We start from the raw sequence: 20,294 nt of genomic DNA, 5'->3' as shown, positions 1-20,294 counted from the left end.
TCACAACACCAGGTTGTGCGGGCGCGGTTCGTCGTAAGAATGGGGAAACCAAAGAACGTACCCATGTGGACGCCGCCGACTATATATCTGGGGCCCGCTCATTCACCGCTATTGTGATCACGATGCTTTGTCCATGCTCGGCTTCTTCGGTCGTTGCGCAAGGAAACTGGTCTCAAAGGTCATCACCAGATCATCGCGCGACTGTGGAGAACAGCTTACCACACATCAAGAAAAGCTACATCGCGTGCTCATGCCGAAACAATCCGTCGTGGAGGTGGTATTAAGTGACAGATGGCCGTCTTGAGTGACAAGTTGCACGAGGTTTCCGAACGCAGTCCAACAAGCAGCAAAAACGGAAAGTACACGCAGACCTCATTGCACAAGTGGAAGATATGCGTGTAAGCAATCATTCCCAGCCCAGTGAGACTTGAGTGGAAATCATTGTGGATGATGGTCGTCCTGGACGAAGCGCGCGCACCGCCTCACTCGGTGTGACCGGCCACCCTCTGCGCGGTGCGCCTCCACTCAGCAGGCCAACACCCTGCTTCTTGCATCGGCTTCTTTCAGATTTCATTTGTCTTTACTAGTACAGACAAGTGAGTTGCTGACCGCCACAGGCCCTTTTGATGAGCATGCCAAGTGGCAGGATTCCGACTCGCAACTCGACTTGATAGTCATAGCTGGCAGGGCGCCACACTCTCGTTATGTGTCTCTAGGCTTAATGAATTATATGCAGGTCTGGAACCGCCAGTCGGGTGCGTATCAAGCCCATAGTCACGGTGTTCAAAGCATCCAACAACTTGAACCCCTTCAGAAAGCGAAGATAGATCGTCCGTCCTCGAACCCAAGTTCCTGCAAAACGGGCACTGCGGCGTCCTCGATGAGGCCTACGGGGCCGCACAGGAAGGTGCCGACACCCGGTCCACTGGGATAAAAGTGCTCCATCCTGAGGGAGAGTTGAAACGGTATGTGCTTACGGAGTATGGATGAAGTACTCACATGATTGCCTTGGCCAACCTGCCCACAGAATGCTGGAACCGCCGATTAAAAATGCCGTCGCAATGGTAGGTAGGAAAGGGAATACCTTCAAGTTCTTGTCTGAGGGCGCGAACGAAAGGATGTTCCATATTTTGAATCTTTCTGGATGTTCCTCTGCGTACCCCTCGAGTGCCGAGCGCATCCAAATGTCGCTATACGTCTTGTTGCTGCGATGATTCCGTTGAATAACGCAAAATTGATCATACCTCCAGAACTTATCGTACCTGTTGATCAGAGAGATTTGTGTCTCGTCCTCTGGGTCTGATAGGATGGTGCGGATGAGCTGCCAGTGAGGAGTCAACCCACTTCCTCCAGAGACAAGGTTGATCTACGAAAGTAATGAGTGACCGAGCGCGATGATGTGCGACGAGGCCGACCTTGTTGAAGTGGAAGGGCTTTCCGTCAATGTCGAATTCACCTCGGCCCTTATACGTGATACTGCCGGACGGGCCGCGAATGTCGATCTCCTCTCCTTAATACAACTTGAAGTCTTAGCCATATACCATCTCGGAAAAGGGTCAGCGCACCTTCTTCCATACAATCTAAATAGTTGGAAATTGTGCCTCCCGGGGAGACCACAGTGCCGTTCAAAGGCATGTAGGTCTTGACGAGCAGGTCGAAAGTTCCATCTTCCTCGCTGGGGAGCACTGGTCGAACCGGCGTGTAGCTACGGAAGACAGCTTGGTCTTGGAAGTGCAGAGCGGTCTGGATGTGCCGTCCGACAGGCAGTCCTAGTGCGCCATGCGTCCCATTGGGATGCCGGGGTAGCTCGAAGGTATACAGGCTAGTGCAACGTGGTTAGCAGCGATACAATGGTTCGCTTGGAACCACAGCTTACCTGCTGTCCGCAGTGACTTGCTTGCGCCTGACGAGTTTCGCTGGGACGAACACATCGGGTTGGAGCGCGAGGCCCTTCCGCTGTGCTTTCAACTCTGCCAGCTTCTCCGCCGCTCGGAGCGAATCTGCTTGCATGACTTCGACCCCTTCCTTCGACAATGTGCCTATGAGACCCTCGTCCCTCCGCATATGTGCATCTGACAGAAAGTTTTAAGAATCGAAACAGCATGAACAGCATGTATAGCCCACAATTGTCGTGAATGGCGTTATACTGTACAAGTGACGACCTTGAGTGCAAGGTTCAAACACGTAGGTATCTTGCTCACCTCGATCGTGACGTCGACAGTAGCCTTGCCAGCGTACATCAGGATAGACTTCGCCCCGCCTGAGATAGCGCTGCATCACCGTCTGCGTCCGAGTGCGCATATGGATGTCAACCTACCTGGATGCCAGGAGAGCACAGATGTCACGTCGTAGACCTTATTGTCCAAGATAATCCATGCATCATCCTAGAATGTATTCCTCAGATTTGTAAGTACTATTTCGAAGCGATCATGGACGAGCAGCTCACCGTCTTGTCGTGTTTTGCGATCTCCTCCAACGAGTACGTGGGTAACTTGCTCAGCGAGTCATTTGTCTGAGGAGCCTCATCTGCAGGTGGCTTCATCCAACCGCCTGCCGCTTCACCCGGCGCGACAGGATGCTGGAACTGTAAGATGGAGACGGGTGTGTTGGGGTCATGGATAACGTTGGATCGCACACGATACCATGCGTTGCTTCGCGGAGAGAGATCAGTCATGATCGCGATTCCCGAATAGATAACTCACTTCATCATGCCCTACCAACGTCGTTTCCGTCAGCATCTACCGGTATAGGCTGTCCACCCAACTCACAGTGAGATTCCTGGCGCAATCAGCCATGAGTATGCGATACATGCCACGGACGGTGGACTAGGTATGCTCACCATGTGATATGCTCAGGTTGGAAGTTCTTCTTCTTGTCGTGTGCGCGAACAACAATCTCGAACGCGTCAACCATCTCTCGGACTTTGACGTCGCAAGACCTTGTGCAAGTGAGCATTCGACCAGTTCGAAGAGTGGGTGCGATCCGTCGTACCAGAAGATCCATGCCCAGTACTTGTCGCCATGCCTGCATACGCTGTGTGAGGGACGAACCCAGACGTTTGAGTATTGAACTCGCCTGAGAGGAGACTCCAAGAAATGTCGGAAGCAGTATTTCCACGTCTTCCCACCGTCCAGGCTCAGCTCGACGCGCTCGATACGTTCCCCGCCTCCGTTGAACGCAATGCCTCCGACTGTGTATGTCTTCTCGTAGGAGCTAGCATCGAGGAGCATAATACGTTCGTCGTGCGCAGGCTTGCAAATGAAAGACTGCAGCGTCTGTGGTGAAGCACCGTGTTGGCTACGTGATTCTGCTTAGAATAGGCGACTTAAGTTGTCGCACCTGTTCCCAACATGCTGTACTCTCGTCCTCGAAGAATGTCTTTGCGAGCGGATGGTTCTTGGAATCGATGAACGAGGGAAGGACCTTGTTATCCCAAATGTCTGCAAGTACTGTGACATGGAAGTGCACCAGACAAAGAGGGCACTCACGATAGTAGGACATGTTCGGTTGCTTGGATACCCACATCTGTAGAGATCAATGCTTAACATAAGCCCTACCGTACGCCAGTATCCATTCATACGAACCTTCTTCAGCCATTTGATCTGCCGGCCACCGACATAGCCCTGTCACACGTCAGGTCAATCAGCCACTAACTCCCTATCGAGGCCATGCTCACTGGGATGATGACTCGGACAGGCTAGAGTTCTCGAAGGATCAGATATGTTCATGGGAGTAATTTGTGGTACTGTACGCACGTATCCGTGGTCAGGATGCAACACTCGTCCGTTCATCCCGAAGGCGAGTATGACATCGTTAGCCGGATTCATGGCATGTGAGAGTGGGATCGCAGTGGCATATGGACCATCAGCAGGTTCGTCGGCGCCCTCGAAGTTGAGGTACCTTGAAAGACGAATATTCAATCCCAGTGGAAAAACGATGCTCAGAAGGGCCCACCATCTCTCCTCCGGAGGTGTGTCTCGCACTCTACAAGCTAGAAGTATGTCGCAGACGGGTACTCCACGCCAGAGAGCGGTCGACACGCCTGAAGCAGTCCAGTTGAAGCCCACGGTGCGTTTAACCATATTCACTTCCTTCCTACGGTCTGTCCACAGTCAGCAGGAGTCCATGCCTCGGACGCGAGAATCAACTTACTTCCGTCGCACCCCATAGTGACTGGGATCTCGATGACCTTGAAGGCTCCGGACGTAAGCTCGTACATAGTGAATTGCCGCGGTTTGGAGAGAATATCGGGCGGGTCCGAGTACACAGAGAAGGTGTGGGTCTCCCAATTGAGCTGGGGCACTGCTGCATGGTTACGGACGAAGTGCAGCCTGTGGAAAGCACAGTGTGAGGACCTTGAAGTCAAGTATCAATTGGGTTACGGCTTACTTCGTGGGCGTGATTAGGCCGGCTTCGAACAGGCGAAGCTGGTTCGGCTCAGCGTTGAGTGGATGCTTGCCAGTCAAACGGAGCAGCTCGGGAGAACGAGGGATCCATGAGTCCGGGGTATTTCTGTAGCAAATCGGGTCAGTACGATCGAACCGGGCTCCGGAAAGTTGTATCCTCACTGATCATCGATGCTAAGGCAGCTCTCAAGTTGCTCAAGCGCGTCGCCATCAAGAGACTTCAACTCGCCGCTCGGGATGCCCAGATTATTTTTGAACTCAGCAATAGTACAGAACTCTTTGAGGACTCTGGCTTGAAACTCGGCTTCCTCGGTCGAAATGACATCAAGATTGACGAGTCTGTTCTTTCCGTTGTCCTGCTTGTCGCCACCCGATGGAATATCGGGTGCGAGGGTCGAGCCCGACGAGAGGGAAGCTGCCTCCGTAAGGACGACTTTCTCGTCGGTAGAGGACTGCTTCGATAGATACTTCTGCTCCTTAATATCTGTCTCAGCCACTGGGAGGACGTAGCGTGCGAAGTCATAATTCTTCCGGCTATGTCAGGACGTTATCAGGATTCGAGACGGTCACCCAGAAGACTCACCCTGCGGTTCTTCACTTTATAGCTAAACATAGACCGTCCAATAGTCAGAAGCGACCTAATGATAAGGCAATGCCACACTCACTTGGGGGAGGCAGCCTTGATATCTCGTACGGTGATCAGAGAATCGCCACTGCGCAAAATTTTCCTCCAGTGCGACTCCGCCGGGGCATCTGAGATTTCTCCCAGATGCGAGGTAGCGATGTGAGGCGCGCTGAGTCTCGAGGTTACACGGGAATCGAGCATATCGCCCTTGTCGTGGCCGTTGCACTCATTCACAGATACAATATGCGCCGGAGGCACATCAGAGACCTGCGGTTGGAGCTGTTCAGTCGTCGCAGCAGCCATGGTGGAGAGTTACTCCTAGAACCTGGCGTTCGGAGCCATTAGCGATGGTATATGAAGCTGCGGGGTCTTGGGACTTACCGGCGTGGAAAACCATCGTCAGTCGTCGGCCTAAGATTGGTCATAGATACGGGCTTCTTCCGAGAACAGAGGACTGAACTATATGCGCCGCTATGCCATATCGCAGAAGTTCTTCGTCCTTATCGGCCGCTCGTAGGTCCTCAGTGACAGGAAAGCATATGCCTAAGGAAATTTGGAGCAAAGTTACCTGGTTGCAAGGCGGGTTTGCTCGGACCCGCTGTATGTGCATTCACGTACTGGAGTAGGTCATGTGAGAGCTGAGAAGGCGGCAATGGTCTCGATCGAGTCCCAGGTGAACACCATGGGAGTAGTGGCTTGCGTTGCCGGTATCTGCTGAGGATTCTTGTCTTCTCTGCTCCTTCCGCGATCGGCTATTTCAGACACTGGTCTTACACGACCGCCGTCATAATGAATGGGCATACCGAGAGGCCAAGTCGACTATGCATACCCGGACCGTCTTGTCAGCATAGCAGTCGTGCCCGGGGCTTCGCAGTCTGCAGAGTCAACGTACGACATTCTAGCGTGAGAAGTTCGCCATTGACCTGAGACCTATGTAGGTTGAGTAGTCCCGAACTCAGCGCGTAGCCTAAGCTTCCGGAACTCGGCGATCAGCACAACGGAAATTACACACTACCGTTTTGGTACGGCCTAGAATCGTGAGGTTTGTACTTGCATGGTTTCGGGTCGTCGAAGAACACAAACCTTGAAACAACTCAACCCATTGCTCAGTTGTACACCCCAACAGCTATCAAAGGCATATGAGATCCACGGCCAACACCCTTCAGTTCAGCCAAACGAAACTCGTCCTAGTCGGGATCTCGAGGTTTCTCGTCAAGAGCGTGAGGTTCTTCCCGCCCTCCGTCCTCTTCAGCATGATCGTGCCCGCGGAGCCCGCGACCCCACTCGCGATGAGGAACTCATTCTCCGGCCCGCCGAACTCCATGCCGCGGATCTGATCGAGCCCGGTAAAGACGTGACCAAGCAGTTTGAGCTGCGGCTCGACGCTGAAGATGGCGATGGCGTCACCGCGCGGGTCCTGTACGCCGGTGTTGCGGTTGGACACGTAGATGAACGGCGCGGGAAAACTCGGCGTTGCCTCGGCGAGGAGAATCTCGCCGGCAGCCATGGCTGCGCCCTGAGGAAGGCCTTCGGGGACGATGGAGAAGTTCGCGATGAGGGGCCCAATGGTCCCGTTCGGCGCTGGCGGGATGTCTTGCTGAGTCAAGGTACTCGCGAGCTCATGGAGCGTGTAGAGCGTATTGCCTGTGTAGCAGTAGCCCACGATGAGAAAAGTACACCATATTGAGATTTGTCTATGCTTACCCCGAGTCGCGATGTGGCGGGGTCCGCTGCCGGTTGGCTGGTCGATCTGGCCTTGGACCCTAAACTTGCCAGGCGCGCCGTCTTCGACAAGGCGCCAAACCTTGTCCGCACCCTTCGCAACAGTTGCATCAACTCGACGGCCCGAGGCAGAAGACACCACACTCACAAGGTCCGGGACGAACACTTCGCTCCCACGTTCCAGCGCCATATGCGGGTGGGAAACAGGTGCATTGAACTTGATCGGGGTGTAGTCCGATGTGAACTCAAGGGGGTTGCCTGCCTGCGTTGGCACGATCTCGCCATCTCCTGAGTTGTACTACCGATACAGATGAGTATGCTATAAACTGGCACAAGAGGCTGTTCGACATACGTTGAAGACTGCAACCTGCCCGGTCGACAGAGGTGTAGTGAACGCTGGACTGTCTCCGCCAGAGCTGATCGTGTCGATGGGGCCGGATAGCTGACCATTCTGGCCAATCAGGAATGACTGCAGACCACCACTACTGTTCTCATTGACAGCACTGGAGAGGTGCATCAGCGACTCCATCGTTGAGAATGGTACACCACTTACTAGAGGATGCTCTTGTTCGTGGGGTGTAGAGAGATCCAGGAAGGGTTTGCTCCGGTGGGCGATTGGTTCAACACACTAAGTGTGTTGGTATCGGAGTTGAAGAGGTATGACACGACGAAGGAAGTGTAGCCTCCGGCCAGTATCGTGAAGTTGACCATCTCAGCAACTTGTCTCGGCACCAAAGTTGAAGACTCAGCACTCCGCGTCCTGGCAACCCTTATGTATGCGCACGGCAAACGGGAACCCGCCGAGAACACCGCGAATCTTCCAATACCGATATTCGGGCTTTACGGCTATCCGTCTGAGAAGCTTGGCTTCGTAAAGGCAGTCCTCGCTTGACCACCCGAGCTCCGCTGAAGAAAGGTCACGATGATGCGACAAAGGTCCATCCGAGACTCAACCGCGCCGGCGGTGCGACAGAGCAGTCGAATCTATAATGGCTCTGAGGATCACATGCTCCTCGGAGCAGACGCTGGATCACCCTCGTGGAATGCACCGAAGTCAACACGACTTCGATCGCGGCTCTCCGCCAGAAATATCGCACGTTGGCATGGATGGCTGGTGTCTTCCGAAGCTCATCCGCCTTGCACACAATGCATATTTCGTCACCCAAACTACCTATCGAGTGGGCGATTCAATTGTGTGCCAATATCGTCACTACTCAGGGAAATCAGACTTGCTCATAACCGTCGCACTGAGGTATGTATTGCGTACCTCACAGATTACTGGTGGGCGGCGTGACAACGTGCGGGGTTCTCCGCGGAACAATGATGGTTGTACCAGGCATGCAGTGGCATAAAATCGTGGTGAGGGCATGCTAGACCTATACATTTTGGGCAACGAGATAGTCGAAAGCATGATCATAAAGAGTAAAGGAGGGAAGTGAAGCGAATACACGTTTAGCGGCCGCCCTTGCCACCCTTCATCTGCTGCTTCGATACACGGGGCGCGGTGGATGCATGTGTACGGGCGGGCTGCAGAGTTCAGGGTGATGTTAGAACGGGACGTACAAGAAATACACTGTGAATGACGCACCTTGGGAGCCTTCTCCTTCTTGTCCTCCTTAGCCTTCTTCTCTGCCTTAGCCTTCTGGATAGCGGTGGTCCTCTGCTGGGCACGGACAGCAGCAGTCTGGTTCCTCCGTGCAGCAATGGCAGCGAGGTCAGCACCGACGATACCGCGCTGGTGCTTCACAGTGCGACGAGAGCGCTTCTTAGCAACCTCCTCCGTGATACCCTTCTTGTGCATGCGACGGTACACCTGCGTCCAGGCGATCTTGCGAGGGTTCTTGCGCTGCAAGAAGAGCGATTCATTCTTGGAGTTGGCGAAGCGGAAGATCTAGACAGATAGCATGAAGTTGGCGGAATCGAAGCATAGAGCAGCCGTACGAACCTTGCTGTCTCCCCGCACGAACAGGCGGCCCCTGCTGGGGTAGATACGATAGCCGGAGAAGTTGTCGATTTCGAGCTTCTACACTCGTGGATCATGTCAGAATGTGCAACGCGCAAGGAAATAGCGAACACACCATCTGTGCACCCGACCACGCAGGAAGGAGTGAAGTTAGTATCGGTTGCGCCTGTGGTCCCGGAACCCCATCCGACGTCTCTTTACGCCATCCATCCCTTCATGGCCTTCCAACCGCGTACTTCCGCCCATCTACGTGCTCCTCGCGCACTCCTCCATCCATTCATGCAATCCTGCGGCCTTCAGAAGCACAAACAGCAATGCTCACCTTGAATTTGTGTCGGCGGGGAGTGTACCGTTGACGTTCTGCAGGGCGCGCTACGAGATCGGGCTTGCCACAATGCAAACAGAATCAAACACTTTCACGTGGGGCCTATGTGTCAGCCGCCCGCTGGGCCGCTGCGGCCCGATTCGGCTATTATGCCGCGACTTGTAACCTCCTCATGTTACTTATGACCAGGATTCCAGTACGTAGGCAGCGCAACACTCTGTTGTGTGTACGCTACTGTGGACAAAATTTCATGTACCCAGATTTCTTTGTCTCGTAGCTTTGGTGAGTCACCCGCTCCTTCAAGTTCTACACATATCGACCCGTGGTTGTGATCGCAACCCTTCCGCAGATTGGTAATATGCTCGATGACTGCCGGGCACCAGTATGTTGATCAATAGTTGGGTGACAATTTTTATGAAGCTAATACTCTGAGGGACTCGACGAGAATCGTTTAGAGCGAATTCATCAGGTCTGCCGCCTGCGGCTGAATCTCCCGCGGTCGTGGTTGCATTGCATCCATATACTGTCACACTATGGTGCCGATGGGTCGGAAGGCTGACATGGGTGTGCTAACCAGCACTGCTAAAGGTGGAGTTCAAGCGCAGCGCTCGGTGATTTTCTCACCGGGGAAAGCCCTGTCAGAGTAACACTGAAGCGTAGATGATACGATTTTTTGCAGATGTCGATGAGCGACCACCGGATTCGCAGCGTTGCAGATAAGTGCGTCCACGTCTCCCGGTGAAGCGCCAGTATTATACAGTAGGTTCGGCACCGTCTCGAGCTACACACCGTTCATGCCATAACTTACATACTAGTTAGGCGCGAGGTACCTTCTTCTAGAGGCTTGGCAAGGGAGAAGATTTTCCGCCCCTCGGCTAGAGCTTCGATAACGCCTTTCCCACCGGTGGTTTGATTGTCAACTGTGACTTCTCGCAACTGCCAGTGCCCTCCGACACCTGGGCTGCTGAATTGCAACTCCTGTCAAGGCCATTCGACATGCCATGCGCTTACTTTTCCGACATAGCTAGTTGAAACCCCGACCATATCATAGGTGCGTTGTATTGAACTGCGTATCCGTCTGCCGACGTATCGGCTCATTGATCCTACGGTGGTCTCCGCCTGCCTATGGCCCGCCATGCGATGCTCATGACGTCCAAGGGTACGTACGAGCGCACCATACTTGATGCTCCGTGCGCTTTTGACGCAATGCCGCCTCAACACCGCACGGACATCTTCACGTCGAGCGTAGCGCCTCACCGGCACAGCTCAAGGGGCGCGCGACGGTGAAGCTCACACCACGTCGAGCGCGCATCAGATCGGCACCGAGCTTGTCATTCTTGCATACTAATAAGGTTCAAACCGTATTCTGCGCGCAGGGTATCGATGTGCTTCACTATGGCTCGAGCCTGTGGCAGCACCTCCGACTCGGAGTGTGAGGGGTTCGTTTCCGTGGACACCACGGAGCGGCGACTGCGGTCCCAGTCCGGCGATCGTGTCGTTCCACAAGTCGGACCGACGAAGTTTCGTGTAGCGATCCTCCCTGACTGCCGAGAATAGCCCATTGACCGATGGGCCACGACGGATCCAACGCTCTCATCAATGATTGCTGGGGTCCGATGCGCCGTTCGTCAAGAAGCAGCAAGGTCGCACCTGCACTTCTTGGATACTCCGGGATTGGCGAGGATTCGGAAAAGAGTGACAGGGCAATAGATTATTCTACGTATACACAAGTGAGTAATAGTCTACACGGACATGAGCACATCAAGCCTCGCGATCCGTTAAATAACATGCAATATGGCAACGATGGAAAGCTCTACATGTGGCATCCAAATAAAATATGAAGAAAAGCCATTCTGCCCTTCACATAACCTGATAGGAGGTGTACCACTTGGCGACCTCGACAGCTCCGTACAGGGCCGCCGTCACCGTCTGAGTGTGGAAGCTCAGACGGTACAGACCGCGTGGGGTGGTGGTGTGGTTCAAGTACCAAGTGAGGACCGTCGAATAGAGGGATGCGAAGACGATGTAGGGGTTGTACGAGTAAAGGAAAATTGTGAAAATATGCAGGGCGGTAAGGAGCACCTTGGTCCAGAAGACGCTTTTGAGAAGCACTGGGATCGTGGGTACTTGATTTTCGTAGTCCGCATCGAAATCTCGGACGTCAGCCATCACCTGTAGAGCGTGGATACCGTCAGGGGGGAATCGGGAGAGAAGACAATGAAAATCCGACGTACAGCATGGCAAGTGCGGTTGATAGTGGACCAGATCAATATCTGGGTGGGGTTCCACATGCCGCCGGGACCATTTGAGACGACTGGGTGCGCGCGTGCGAGAACGGCGTTGACAACAGCGAACGTGCCGCAGCTACAGCGGGAGGCTGTTAGCCGCGGACATCTCGGATATTGTACAAGAGACGTACCCCCTGATGATACCGGTGAGGAGCGCCTTCATGCCGGGGATGCGCTTAACTGAGAGGAACTTCTTCCCGGGCTTCTCGTTGCTCTGCTTGGTCTTTTTCTGGGACCCCTTGCCACCGAAGATGAGCAGCTTGAAATCCCAGATGAACGCGGGACCGAAGAAGATGATGACCATAAGAGTTGTCCAAGGAGGGCAAAGTGCGAGGGTGAAGAGTAGAAGGGCTGCGTTGGAAAGAAGGAGAACTTTGGCCTGCTTGAAGATTGCCGTGATCTCACTGTTGCCCGTCTTCAGTGCGTACATCTGCATCGGCTCCTGATCGAAGTAGTGGTCCATTCCGATGGCAAGGATGTCCGAAGCGACGCAGATAGCAACCTATGTAGAGGCGGGAAGGGCGCAGCGCAGAAACTCGGTAAGAGTGCAGGACTACGACTTCGGGTAGACAGTACTTACGGGTCTCCAGTCAAACACGTCGTAAATCGCGTGCGACATGAACGTGGATAGTCCGAAACTGCCGATGCAAAGCAACAGTGGATGGGTCAAGAGCTCATCCCTGAGCTTGCTGGGCGTGATCGGGGCGAACTGGGTGGCCATGATTAAAAGGAGAGATAGAGGTAGAGACGAGGATGGCCGTTCCATGGCCCCAGAGACGCATTTTATACATGCGAACCCTGAAAGCGCTCTGCAAACCTTCCAGAGTAAATGAGTAACGGCGTTAGCAAGCGGGCTGTTACATGAGTCCTCAGGTGAAATTGGTCGAACGGCTGGCGCCATCGCGGGCTGCATCAGGTATGCCTGGACCCTGGGCAGTTCCTGCCTTCCTACCGTCAAATGGCTACTTGCCGTGTCTGCGGTATTCCGAGACGTGGAGCTATCTGTCTGTGCTAGTCCCGTTGATGGCGCAGCGAAAGCGTATCGCCAATCCAGTATCCAAACATATGGTATAACGCGACGATCTGTAACTTTCCTGAGCGTCGCAGTAGAGTCGGACGACTGGATAACACACCACTTGTCCTTGTTATCTCGCAGCATTATGCATGACTCCCGACCCGACCAGCCGTGCCGGGATAGCCTCATGGTCCGTCGGGGACCTGTCCAAAAGCAGGGGCAGCACGTCAGTGCTTTCGTAACACCGGATGGTTCGAGAAACCGAAGCAGCGGACACATACGGAGGTACATTCACGGTTTGCCACAAGGCCGGACCTCTTAGAGGTTTCTATGGCGGTAGGCGGCAGAATCTGAATGACCTCCCAGCGTCGACGTCGAGTCGGAGCGGTGACCTAGACGCTGTCGGAGCTTCGAACACAGCGTCTGGTGTAAAATTTCCCACCAGGGAACATTCATGCGATATAAGTATTGACGAGGTCACAGTGACACTGTTGTGTAGACAAGGGAGCGCAGATGGACGCGTCTGGAGGCAAGAGCCGAGTTGGAAATTGGGCGTGGAGGTAAAACCTGCCAACATGCCACTTGCTGTGGCAGGTCCGATGCAGATGCCGGAACCGCAACTAAACGATGATCAAGGTAATAGCTATTCTATCCTACACGTTGGCGTTGTCGCCGCTAACCTTCTCGGGAGGGAAAATGGTTCGGGACATATTCTCGCCCTTGGGCGCCACTGCGGTTTCCTCGTCCTTTGGCGTGCTCTTCTTGCCCTTCTTGCCCGGCTTATGACCCAAGTCAGCCTCCTCAGCAGTGAGCGAGAACAGGAATCCGACGGCTACGAATGGGACAGTAGCTATCATCATCGTGCCAAATGCCTTGCCGTAAGACTTCGACGCCAACGTCTGGATGGGGCCAGGCAGCGAGTGAAGACCACTCAGAGCCTTGAGTTGCGGGAGGTACTGGGGACGACCTATGTTCAGCTGCCGATGCCCACGGAGTAACACTGGACCATACAGGCTAGAACTACTCACCGGCGCAGCCGCAGGATCTGCGAGCATGTTGTTGAGGAAGACGTTCTGGATGATCGAACCTTGCATGGCAATTCCGACGATGCCTCCGAGGGACTTGCTCCACATGGTCATTGTTGTCACACTCGCCAAGAGCTCACGCGCCACCTTGCTCTGTGCTGACACGGTATTCGTCTGGGCGATAAAGCCCACGCCAGCGCCGCTCAGCGCCAGAAAGACGTATTCGACAGCGCGTGGGAGGGTGCCGTTGAGCATGATCAAGAGGCCATTCGCAACCACGTTGACAAATCCGCCTGCCCACAGCCAGGGCCTCGTGCGCCCACTCCAGGACATCAGATACCCCACCAGGGTGGAGAATATCACTATGGTCCCAACGCTAGAAAGCTCCGGTTGAGCTCGACCATGACGGATTGCATCAAGCGAACTTACTATGGCAGGACTTCCAAGCCGGAGACTAGTTGATTGTCACCTCGGACGAGTTGATAATACGAGGGGACGTAATTGGACAGACCGTACATGGATCTGGCACATTAAATGAGCATCGCGTGGAGTCGGAAAGGGTCGTACCACTTACACCGAAGAGAAGAAGTAGTTACCGGTCGATGCCGTCACATTGCGTACCCTGAACATCTCCAAAGGAATGACAGGGAATCGTGGGATGTACATCTCATAGAGAATGTAAACAGGGATGAGGACACCTCCCACGACGAGTAAAGAAATGATCACGGCGCTGTTCCACGAGTAGGTTGTACCGCCCCAGGTGAGGGCTATGCACAAAGTGACAACGCATGCGGCGATGAGAAGAATGCCGCCGAAGTCGACATCCTTGAACGAGACTCCTGGCCGCTTCCGGTTGGGAATCTTCTTCACGAAGAACAAGAGAACTCCGATAGCCGGTCCGGAGAGGATGAGGTTGATCCAGAAGCACCATCGCCAGTTGAATTTCGTGAAGATACCGCCAAGTACCTGACGAGTTGGACTGTAATGAGCGCTCGCGAAGTATCCCAGCAGTATACGGAAAGCGTACGGGTCCCAGAACGGTCGCGATGGCGGTCCGAGCGTACATAGCGCCCACAAACTTCCCCCGATCCCGGAGCGGAACCATCTGGCTGATGATGATCATACACACGACCTGTGGGAGAAATGAGCAAACAGCCCAGAGACACTGTCTCGATGACCTACAAGCAATCCAGCTGCTCCGATCCCTGTGTACATGGGTTGTCAACTTGCGATCTGTCCAACGACAAGTACTACGCCCTGGACCCACCGGCAATTGCTCGGCCGCAGCAAAACCATATGAAGTCCGTCGCAACGGCGCAGAACAGAGAGCCGATGTCGAAGACGACAATAGAGAGAAAGAGCATGAGTCTGGAGCCATATAGGTCGGTGCCGCGCCCAAAGATGGGCTGGAACACGGTTGAAGTAAGCAGGTAGGCCAGCGAGATCCCTGTGTGGACTTAGCGGGGCCTAACGTTAACTTTCAGACAGACGCACAGCTTTGTTGCGGCAGCGCGTTATATTCTGAGGCGATGGTAGGCATAGCCGTTGCTATGATTGTCTGGTCGAGTGAACCGAGAAAGGCTGCGACAGACAAACTGCAACGTCTGTTAATTTCACACAGAGCGGCGAGCGAACGGTATACGCACGCAAGGAATACGAGCTGGATCTCGCGATTCGACAATGGCTTGGGATCGCCACTCGTACCCCCCGTAGCGGCCGTCTGGCCTGATTTCTCAACGACCTCAATCACAGCAAGGCCCGCCTTGTCCCCCGGGGTGATTGTCGTATGGGTCGTCGATGGCGTAAGAGTAGAGTCTACCTTCGGCTCGGCCAACCAAGTTTCATTCGAGGCCCGTACAGAGACACCAGAAAGGTCGTCGGCAACTGCAGTCTTTTGAACTATTAGTAAAGTAGTAAGCGCGCATGGTCCCAAGTACTCACCGAATGTTCAGTCATGACCAAAGTAGCGTAGATATTAGTATGTAATTAACGCGTTATCTCGAGGTCGAGGTGGCGGGGTACGCCTTGCTCTTATACAGTCCGGGCAAGTGTTACAGAGGGAAGCACTCCATAACATGGAGCAAGGGCATATATGAAGGAGGCGGGTATGCGCGGCATGATACAGTCAGAGCAGGGGACTCAGCGTTCGGTTTTACGCGCCTCGTCACCGCTTGTGATAGACGCCAACAGAGCGGAGTCCTGCAGAGCCATGGACACTTGTTTTGCATCGCAGAGTGGACAGACGGTAGCGACATGTGAGTCGCAACGTTGTCGTTCGATGGAGGAAGAGTATTAGTGGACGGATGACAATCTTGTCTAGGCGCAGCAAAACCCTGGCTGGAACGTTAACTTAGCCGGCCATATCAAATAGTACTCACCCTCAAAAGTAACAGGGTGGAGCTCTGAATGGTTAGATGGGAGGTGGCATTGCAAACCCGGGTGCTCGTCCGAGCTCGCCGTGATACGCTGATGGGACTGTACCTGAGCGAACAGCACGGCATGGCGCTTTTCGTCCAGGTGTAACCCGAGTCGGCATCTTCGCACCATCGGCATCGAGTAGAAGCGCATACTGCCGTATGTGCGCTGCTGATTAGTAGATAGTCACAACCCGTGCGAAGGGTTAATCACCCGGGTCCCATGGCCTCCATACTTCGCATATGTATGCCGATGAGTAGGCTGGAATGGCATTCGCAGAACGACATCCTGCCTGGTCACGACCGCCTCCGAAACGGGGTCCTATGCACTACGTTAGCGGTAGATCGGCATTGAAGTTCCCCGAGACCTTGAGGGATGTCAGCTGTGTACTTATGATTGTGTCAACGAGACGCAGGAGATATGTATACCTGATAGACGACTGACTGACCTCGGAGCGCCGTTACCGAGATAACATTCGTCCACTAAGCCCGTATGAGTACGACGACTTCGATCGAATACCAATCTTGCAGATCAGCGGCTGTGACGCTTTGTCAGGAACATGGACAAGCGTGCCGCTCGTATTCTATTGTTCACATCTCCGTTTAGGCTGAGCCGTACAACCGGTATGTATGTGCTCGTTCTGTGACTTAGTGAACGCGCAACATGGAACCAATTAATGAAGCGGCTCACCAGGGTGAAAACAGAACTTCGTGACATCCATCCGCACGTTCGTGCGCCCTAGATGACGCCAAGCGAGACCGCCACCATTGCGTAAATAGCTCACTTGCAATGGCCACCGAAGACGAAGCACTTAAGAGGGACGTGGCCGTATCCTACGGTTAACCATATGCATGAGCTACCTAGTGCCAGTGTTGGAGAATCGTACCTGAACACCACTTCAGCTAATCCGGGCTATTGGCATTATCAAGACGACTGATCCAGCAAGCCATGATACGCAGCTATGGCAGCAAGAATTTTTTGGATAGAGCACCGGTGAAATGCGCATGGACAATATCTGAGGCTAAGTATGTACAGCTTGCTGGCGGTTCTGCGCAGACTCGGACTCGGCGGAAGAGCTCCGGGCTTTGCCGAGCTGGAGGCAACGACACCATCACGTGACAGAAACGCGGTTCGCGATTGACGCCCATTTCCATGTTGAACTCTGCCTTGACCACCTTCCACGACGTCGGCAGCCATCATGTCCACGACGATCACATCCTTGCTGAACTCTTTACACACACATCTACAGTCTCAAACCCAACTGTTACCGACACTCCATGCTCAGCTGGGTCTGCCCCCGACCGCTCTGCATGACGAACTATCCACACTACAACAGCAACTCACGCAATGCATCGAGAGTCAAATTGACTTGCGGCGGAAGCAAGTTGATGGATGGATGGAGAAGTGCGCTTTAGTAGAGGAGGAATGCCTGAGATATGGCCGAGCTTTGGGTGGACATCTCAAGTCGTCAGGACCGAGTGTAGGAGAGATCAGGAAGGAGCAAGTGCTCCCCCGACGCTTCGAACTCATTTCTGAGTTTCAAGAAAAGCTACGACAGGTGAAAATATGTTTTCTTCGCATGGTTTTGCCTTCGCTGACTCTCATCGCTTCCAGCAATACCACACAAAGTTGGAGCAGCTATTGAATCTCACGAGCAGAATATCATCCTTGGCCGTCACACTTGGCCCTGAGTTCTACCAAGCTGACATCCTTGAGCCCCTCCATGCTTCTGGAGAAGATGAATACGACTCTACATCCCATCGAGATGTCACGCCCGAACGCTTTTCGAAGCTGGAGAAGGAACTCGTAAGGGGTAAGGGAGAAGTTGTGAGTGTCTATTCTATAACTCAGTATTTGTTCTGACCACGCGCAGGCGAAGCGACTTAATCAGCTCTCCGCCCACTTCATTCAGATTGATTGGCTGTACACGGAGCTTGGGATTACACCACCATCATTAGACGACCTTCCGACGGCATCATCCTCCACACTCACCCTACCACCTCTACCCCGTCCTGGTTCCTCATGCAGTTCCAGGAATAATTCCGACCCCTTCCTCTCCACCTCTATGTCCGTTTCCATGTCCACTCCCACGCCAGCCTCGCGCCTGAAGCCGCTGACGCCTCTACTGTTCCTATCCGAAGAGGTACCGCAAGCCTCAGAGGTTGATCACCAGCGGGTCTTCGCAAAGTTTGTCGCTCGTATGGAAGAACTCTCCGACGAAGACCTGCCGGAATCCAATGCCGCACTCGGACTGGAGGGCGTCGAGCCTACGCAGGCGTTGATGGTGTGGGCGGAATCTACCCGTACCGACCTCGAGGAGACAAAGAGGCGGAGGGAAGCGCATATTCAGGCTATGTATGATCAGCTTGAAGCGCTTTGGCGTCGGCTTGGTGTTTCGGATGCAGATATGGACGCCTTCGTCGAGGCTCAGCGTGGGACCACGGAGGTGACCATCAAGGCTTACGAGGAGGAGCTGGAGCGCATGCTTGAGCTCAAGCGCGAGCGTATGGGAACGTTCATCGAAAACGCTCGCACCGAGATCACAAAGCTCTGGGATGAACTCATGGTGGGCGAGGAGGAACGCGCGGACTTCGCGCCTTTCTTCGACGGTGGGTAGCTACATGATATCGTGAGATTCGACCGTACTAATCCTACGCGCGTAGACGAGCACACCGAGGAACTCCTGTCCATCCATGAAGAAGAGATCAAGCGACTGAAGGAGGAACGCCGCATGAAGGGGCCGCTCCTTACCAGCATTCGAAAGTACTTTGACATCTGCGACGATGAGAAGGAGCTTGCGGCTGCCGCCAGCGACCAAAGCCGACTACTCGGTAGAGGTCCACGCGATCCTGGGCGACTCCTTCGGGAAGAGAAGATGCGCAAGCGCGTCACAAAGGAGAAACCCCGGGTGAGTAACTTCCATTCCTCGCTACGTATAGCTGGCGGTACTAACGTCGGCAATAGCTGGAGCAGGACCTGCTCGTGTCTATTCCCGCATGGGAGGCGGAGACCGGTCGGACATTCCTGGTTCACGGCATGAGCATGATGCAGCTGCTTATGGAGACTGTGAGCGCCAACGACAAGGAGAACGGCAGGAAAGGTCCTAAGGGACGTGCGGGCTCTGTTCCTCCGCGAGCGACGACGCCTGCGAACGGTTACAATCATGCACCTCCGACATCGGGGCACGGCGGAAGATCGGGCGTTGTCACTCCTGCGATTCGCCCATCCTCAAGTCTCTCCTCCTCACAGTCTGTACCTAACAAGCGGCCGCGCCTCGGAGAGTCCACGACCAATCCTCCCTCTGCCCGCGCACCACTCGGCAGCAACCGAGGGCCAGGCGTCAACAGGTCCGCGTCTCCCACCAAGATTCCTTTGCCAGGCAAGACTCCCGTCATGGCAGGCTCGTCACTCCCCCGCCCTGTCCCTATCGTTATGCCAGTACCGAAGCCTGGAACCGCCCACCACGCGCTCGGGCATGGCCGTGTACCTTCCGCTCAGCAGCTTGGGTCTAGCCATTCATACAACCCTTACCCTACTTCCCGCACAGCCTCGTACTCATCGACTACCACGTACAGTAGGTATGGCGGCCCTGGAGCAAGCGCAGCGGTCGTTGCGAAGAAGGCTACGCGCGCAAGGCGGGAGAGCTTCAAGCCACGACCAAGTATGGATGAGGATTGGGCGGCAGATGTCGGAATAGGCGGGCAGCGCCGGTGGGCGGGCTTCGCCGGCAATGCTGTCCAGGAAGAGGACGAGGAGTATTAAGCTTGTCGCTTGAGGCAACTCGTCTTTATTCCTCTCCTTTTCCTTCGCGACTGACTTGATTGGCTCTGAGGTGAATTATGCGAACATATCTAACTCGCGGTTATGCGTCCACCCACTTGTACTATGATTATTCTCTCTCATGTCGAGTTCTGTTTTCTTTCATGACGTTATTACGCCCTCTTATGATTGACCTATCTATCCGTGTACATCTAGAGCTGTCGGTGTCGAACAAACACGTTGTCGTTGTACTCTAGGCCTGCCAGTGGGAGAGTCCGTTCTGGACTCAAGGCCGGCGTCTGGATCGCCCGCGACCTTGTCACGCCGCCACTACCTCAGCCTGTGTACCTGGCCTGCCTGCATCACCCGCCTCGAGCTCCTATAAAACGATGCGCAACGTACTCGAGGACGGCATTCGTAACCTTCATGGCCCCCTTACCTTTACTTCCACTACAACACCAAAGCTCCCTTCGGAGTACGAGCACAGCCGCATCCTTCGTCCGCCGGACTTCCTCGCACGAGGCCAGGTCGATCGTTGTAGGAGTTATCGCCGCCGTGGTGGGACTATGTCTCATCTTGTGGGTCTTCTACATTCTCCATGGATGGTGGGCGATACGTGCGGCGGCATTGCGGCCGCGCGGTAACGGTGAGTAACGGTTCTCAATGGGGCGCCCTACTACGTTGAGCTGACAGTGAGTTTTTTTTGCGGGACAGCGGAACGTGATCCTACTACCGTCGACAACGTCTGGAA

At 54.3% G+C, this 20,294-nt stretch overlaps 5 protein-coding genes across 5 annotated transcripts; 1 reads left to right on the top strand and 4 right to left on the bottom strand.

Moving 5' to 3' along the window:
* Positions 1-810: 810 nt before the first annotated feature.
* Positions 811-5,334, bottom strand: L226DRAFT_567293 (uncharacterized protein; the record flags this gene model as incomplete). The annotated part of the gene is made up of 26 exons (XM_067684009.1): positions 811-946; positions 1,000-1,031; positions 1,085-1,205; positions 1,263-1,366; positions 1,416-1,510; positions 1,566-1,822; positions 1,877-2,072; positions 2,125-2,146; positions 2,202-2,260; positions 2,318-2,384; positions 2,447-2,651; positions 2,703-2,713; positions 2,769-2,778; positions 2,840-2,938; positions 2,992-3,275; positions 3,340-3,440; positions 3,489-3,525; positions 3,585-3,623; positions 3,677-3,697; positions 3,756-3,900; positions 3,955-4,102; positions 4,153-4,331; positions 4,390-4,512; positions 4,569-4,933; positions 4,990-5,011; positions 5,072-5,334. The coding sequence occupies 26 exons, from the start codon at positions 5,332-5,334 to the stop codon at positions 811-813; spliced, it is 3,141 nt and encodes a 1,046-aa protein (XP_067539678.1).
* An 859-nt stretch (positions 5,335-6,193) lies between these two features.
* Positions 6,194-7,464, bottom strand: L226DRAFT_543271 (putative isomerase YbhE; the record flags this gene model as incomplete). The annotated part of the gene is made up of 5 exons (XM_067682188.1): positions 6,194-6,675; positions 6,736-6,847; positions 6,902-7,051; positions 7,106-7,256; positions 7,307-7,464. The coding sequence occupies 5 exons, from the start codon at positions 7,462-7,464 to the stop codon at positions 6,194-6,196; spliced, it is 1,053 nt and encodes a 350-aa protein (XP_067539677.1).
* A 741-nt stretch (positions 7,465-8,205) lies between these two features.
* Positions 8,206-12,050, bottom strand: L226DRAFT_543270 (60S ribosomal eL24 domain-containing protein; the record flags this gene model as incomplete). The annotated part of the gene is made up of 7 exons (XM_067682187.1): positions 8,206-8,280; positions 8,342-8,644; positions 8,699-8,776; positions 10,944-11,213; positions 11,276-11,405; positions 11,461-11,831; positions 11,910-12,050. 7 exons carry the CDS (start codon positions 12,048-12,050, stop codon positions 8,206-8,208), a joined length of 1,368 nt encoding a protein of 455 aa, XP_067539676.1.
* Positions 12,051-12,997: 947 nt separating this feature from the next.
* L226DRAFT_455758 (MFS general substrate transporter) lies at positions 12,998-14,909 on the bottom strand (the record flags this gene model as incomplete). The annotated part of the gene is made up of 8 exons (XM_067675258.1): positions 12,998-13,300; positions 13,373-13,745; positions 13,799-13,891; positions 13,944-14,335; positions 14,397-14,501; positions 14,552-14,574; positions 14,637-14,816; positions 14,864-14,909. The coding sequence occupies 8 exons, from the start codon at positions 14,907-14,909 to the stop codon at positions 12,998-13,000; spliced, it is 1,515 nt and encodes a 504-aa protein (XP_067539675.1).
* A 2,073-nt stretch (positions 14,910-16,982) lies between these two features.
* L226DRAFT_456522 (uncharacterized protein) lies at positions 16,983-19,546 on the top strand (the record flags this gene model as incomplete). Its single annotated transcript, XM_067675302.1, has 5 exons — positions 16,983-17,342; positions 17,399-17,611; positions 17,658-18,393; positions 18,448-18,692; positions 18,749-19,546. The coding sequence occupies 5 exons, from the start codon at positions 16,983-16,985 to the stop codon at positions 19,544-19,546; spliced, it is 2,352 nt and encodes a 783-aa protein (XP_067539674.1).
* Positions 19,547-20,294: the final 748 nt, after the last annotated feature.

Source organism: Lentinus tigrinus, assembly GCF_003813185.1.
Source record: "Lentinus tigrinus ALCF2SS1-7 unplaced genomic scaffold L226scaffold_4, whole genome shotgun sequence".
In the NCBI taxonomy this organism is placed as follows: domain Eukaryota; kingdom Fungi; phylum Basidiomycota; class Agaricomycetes; order Polyporales; family Polyporaceae; genus Lentinus; species Lentinus tigrinus.
This window is presented reverse-complemented; position numbering and strand designations above follow the sequence as displayed.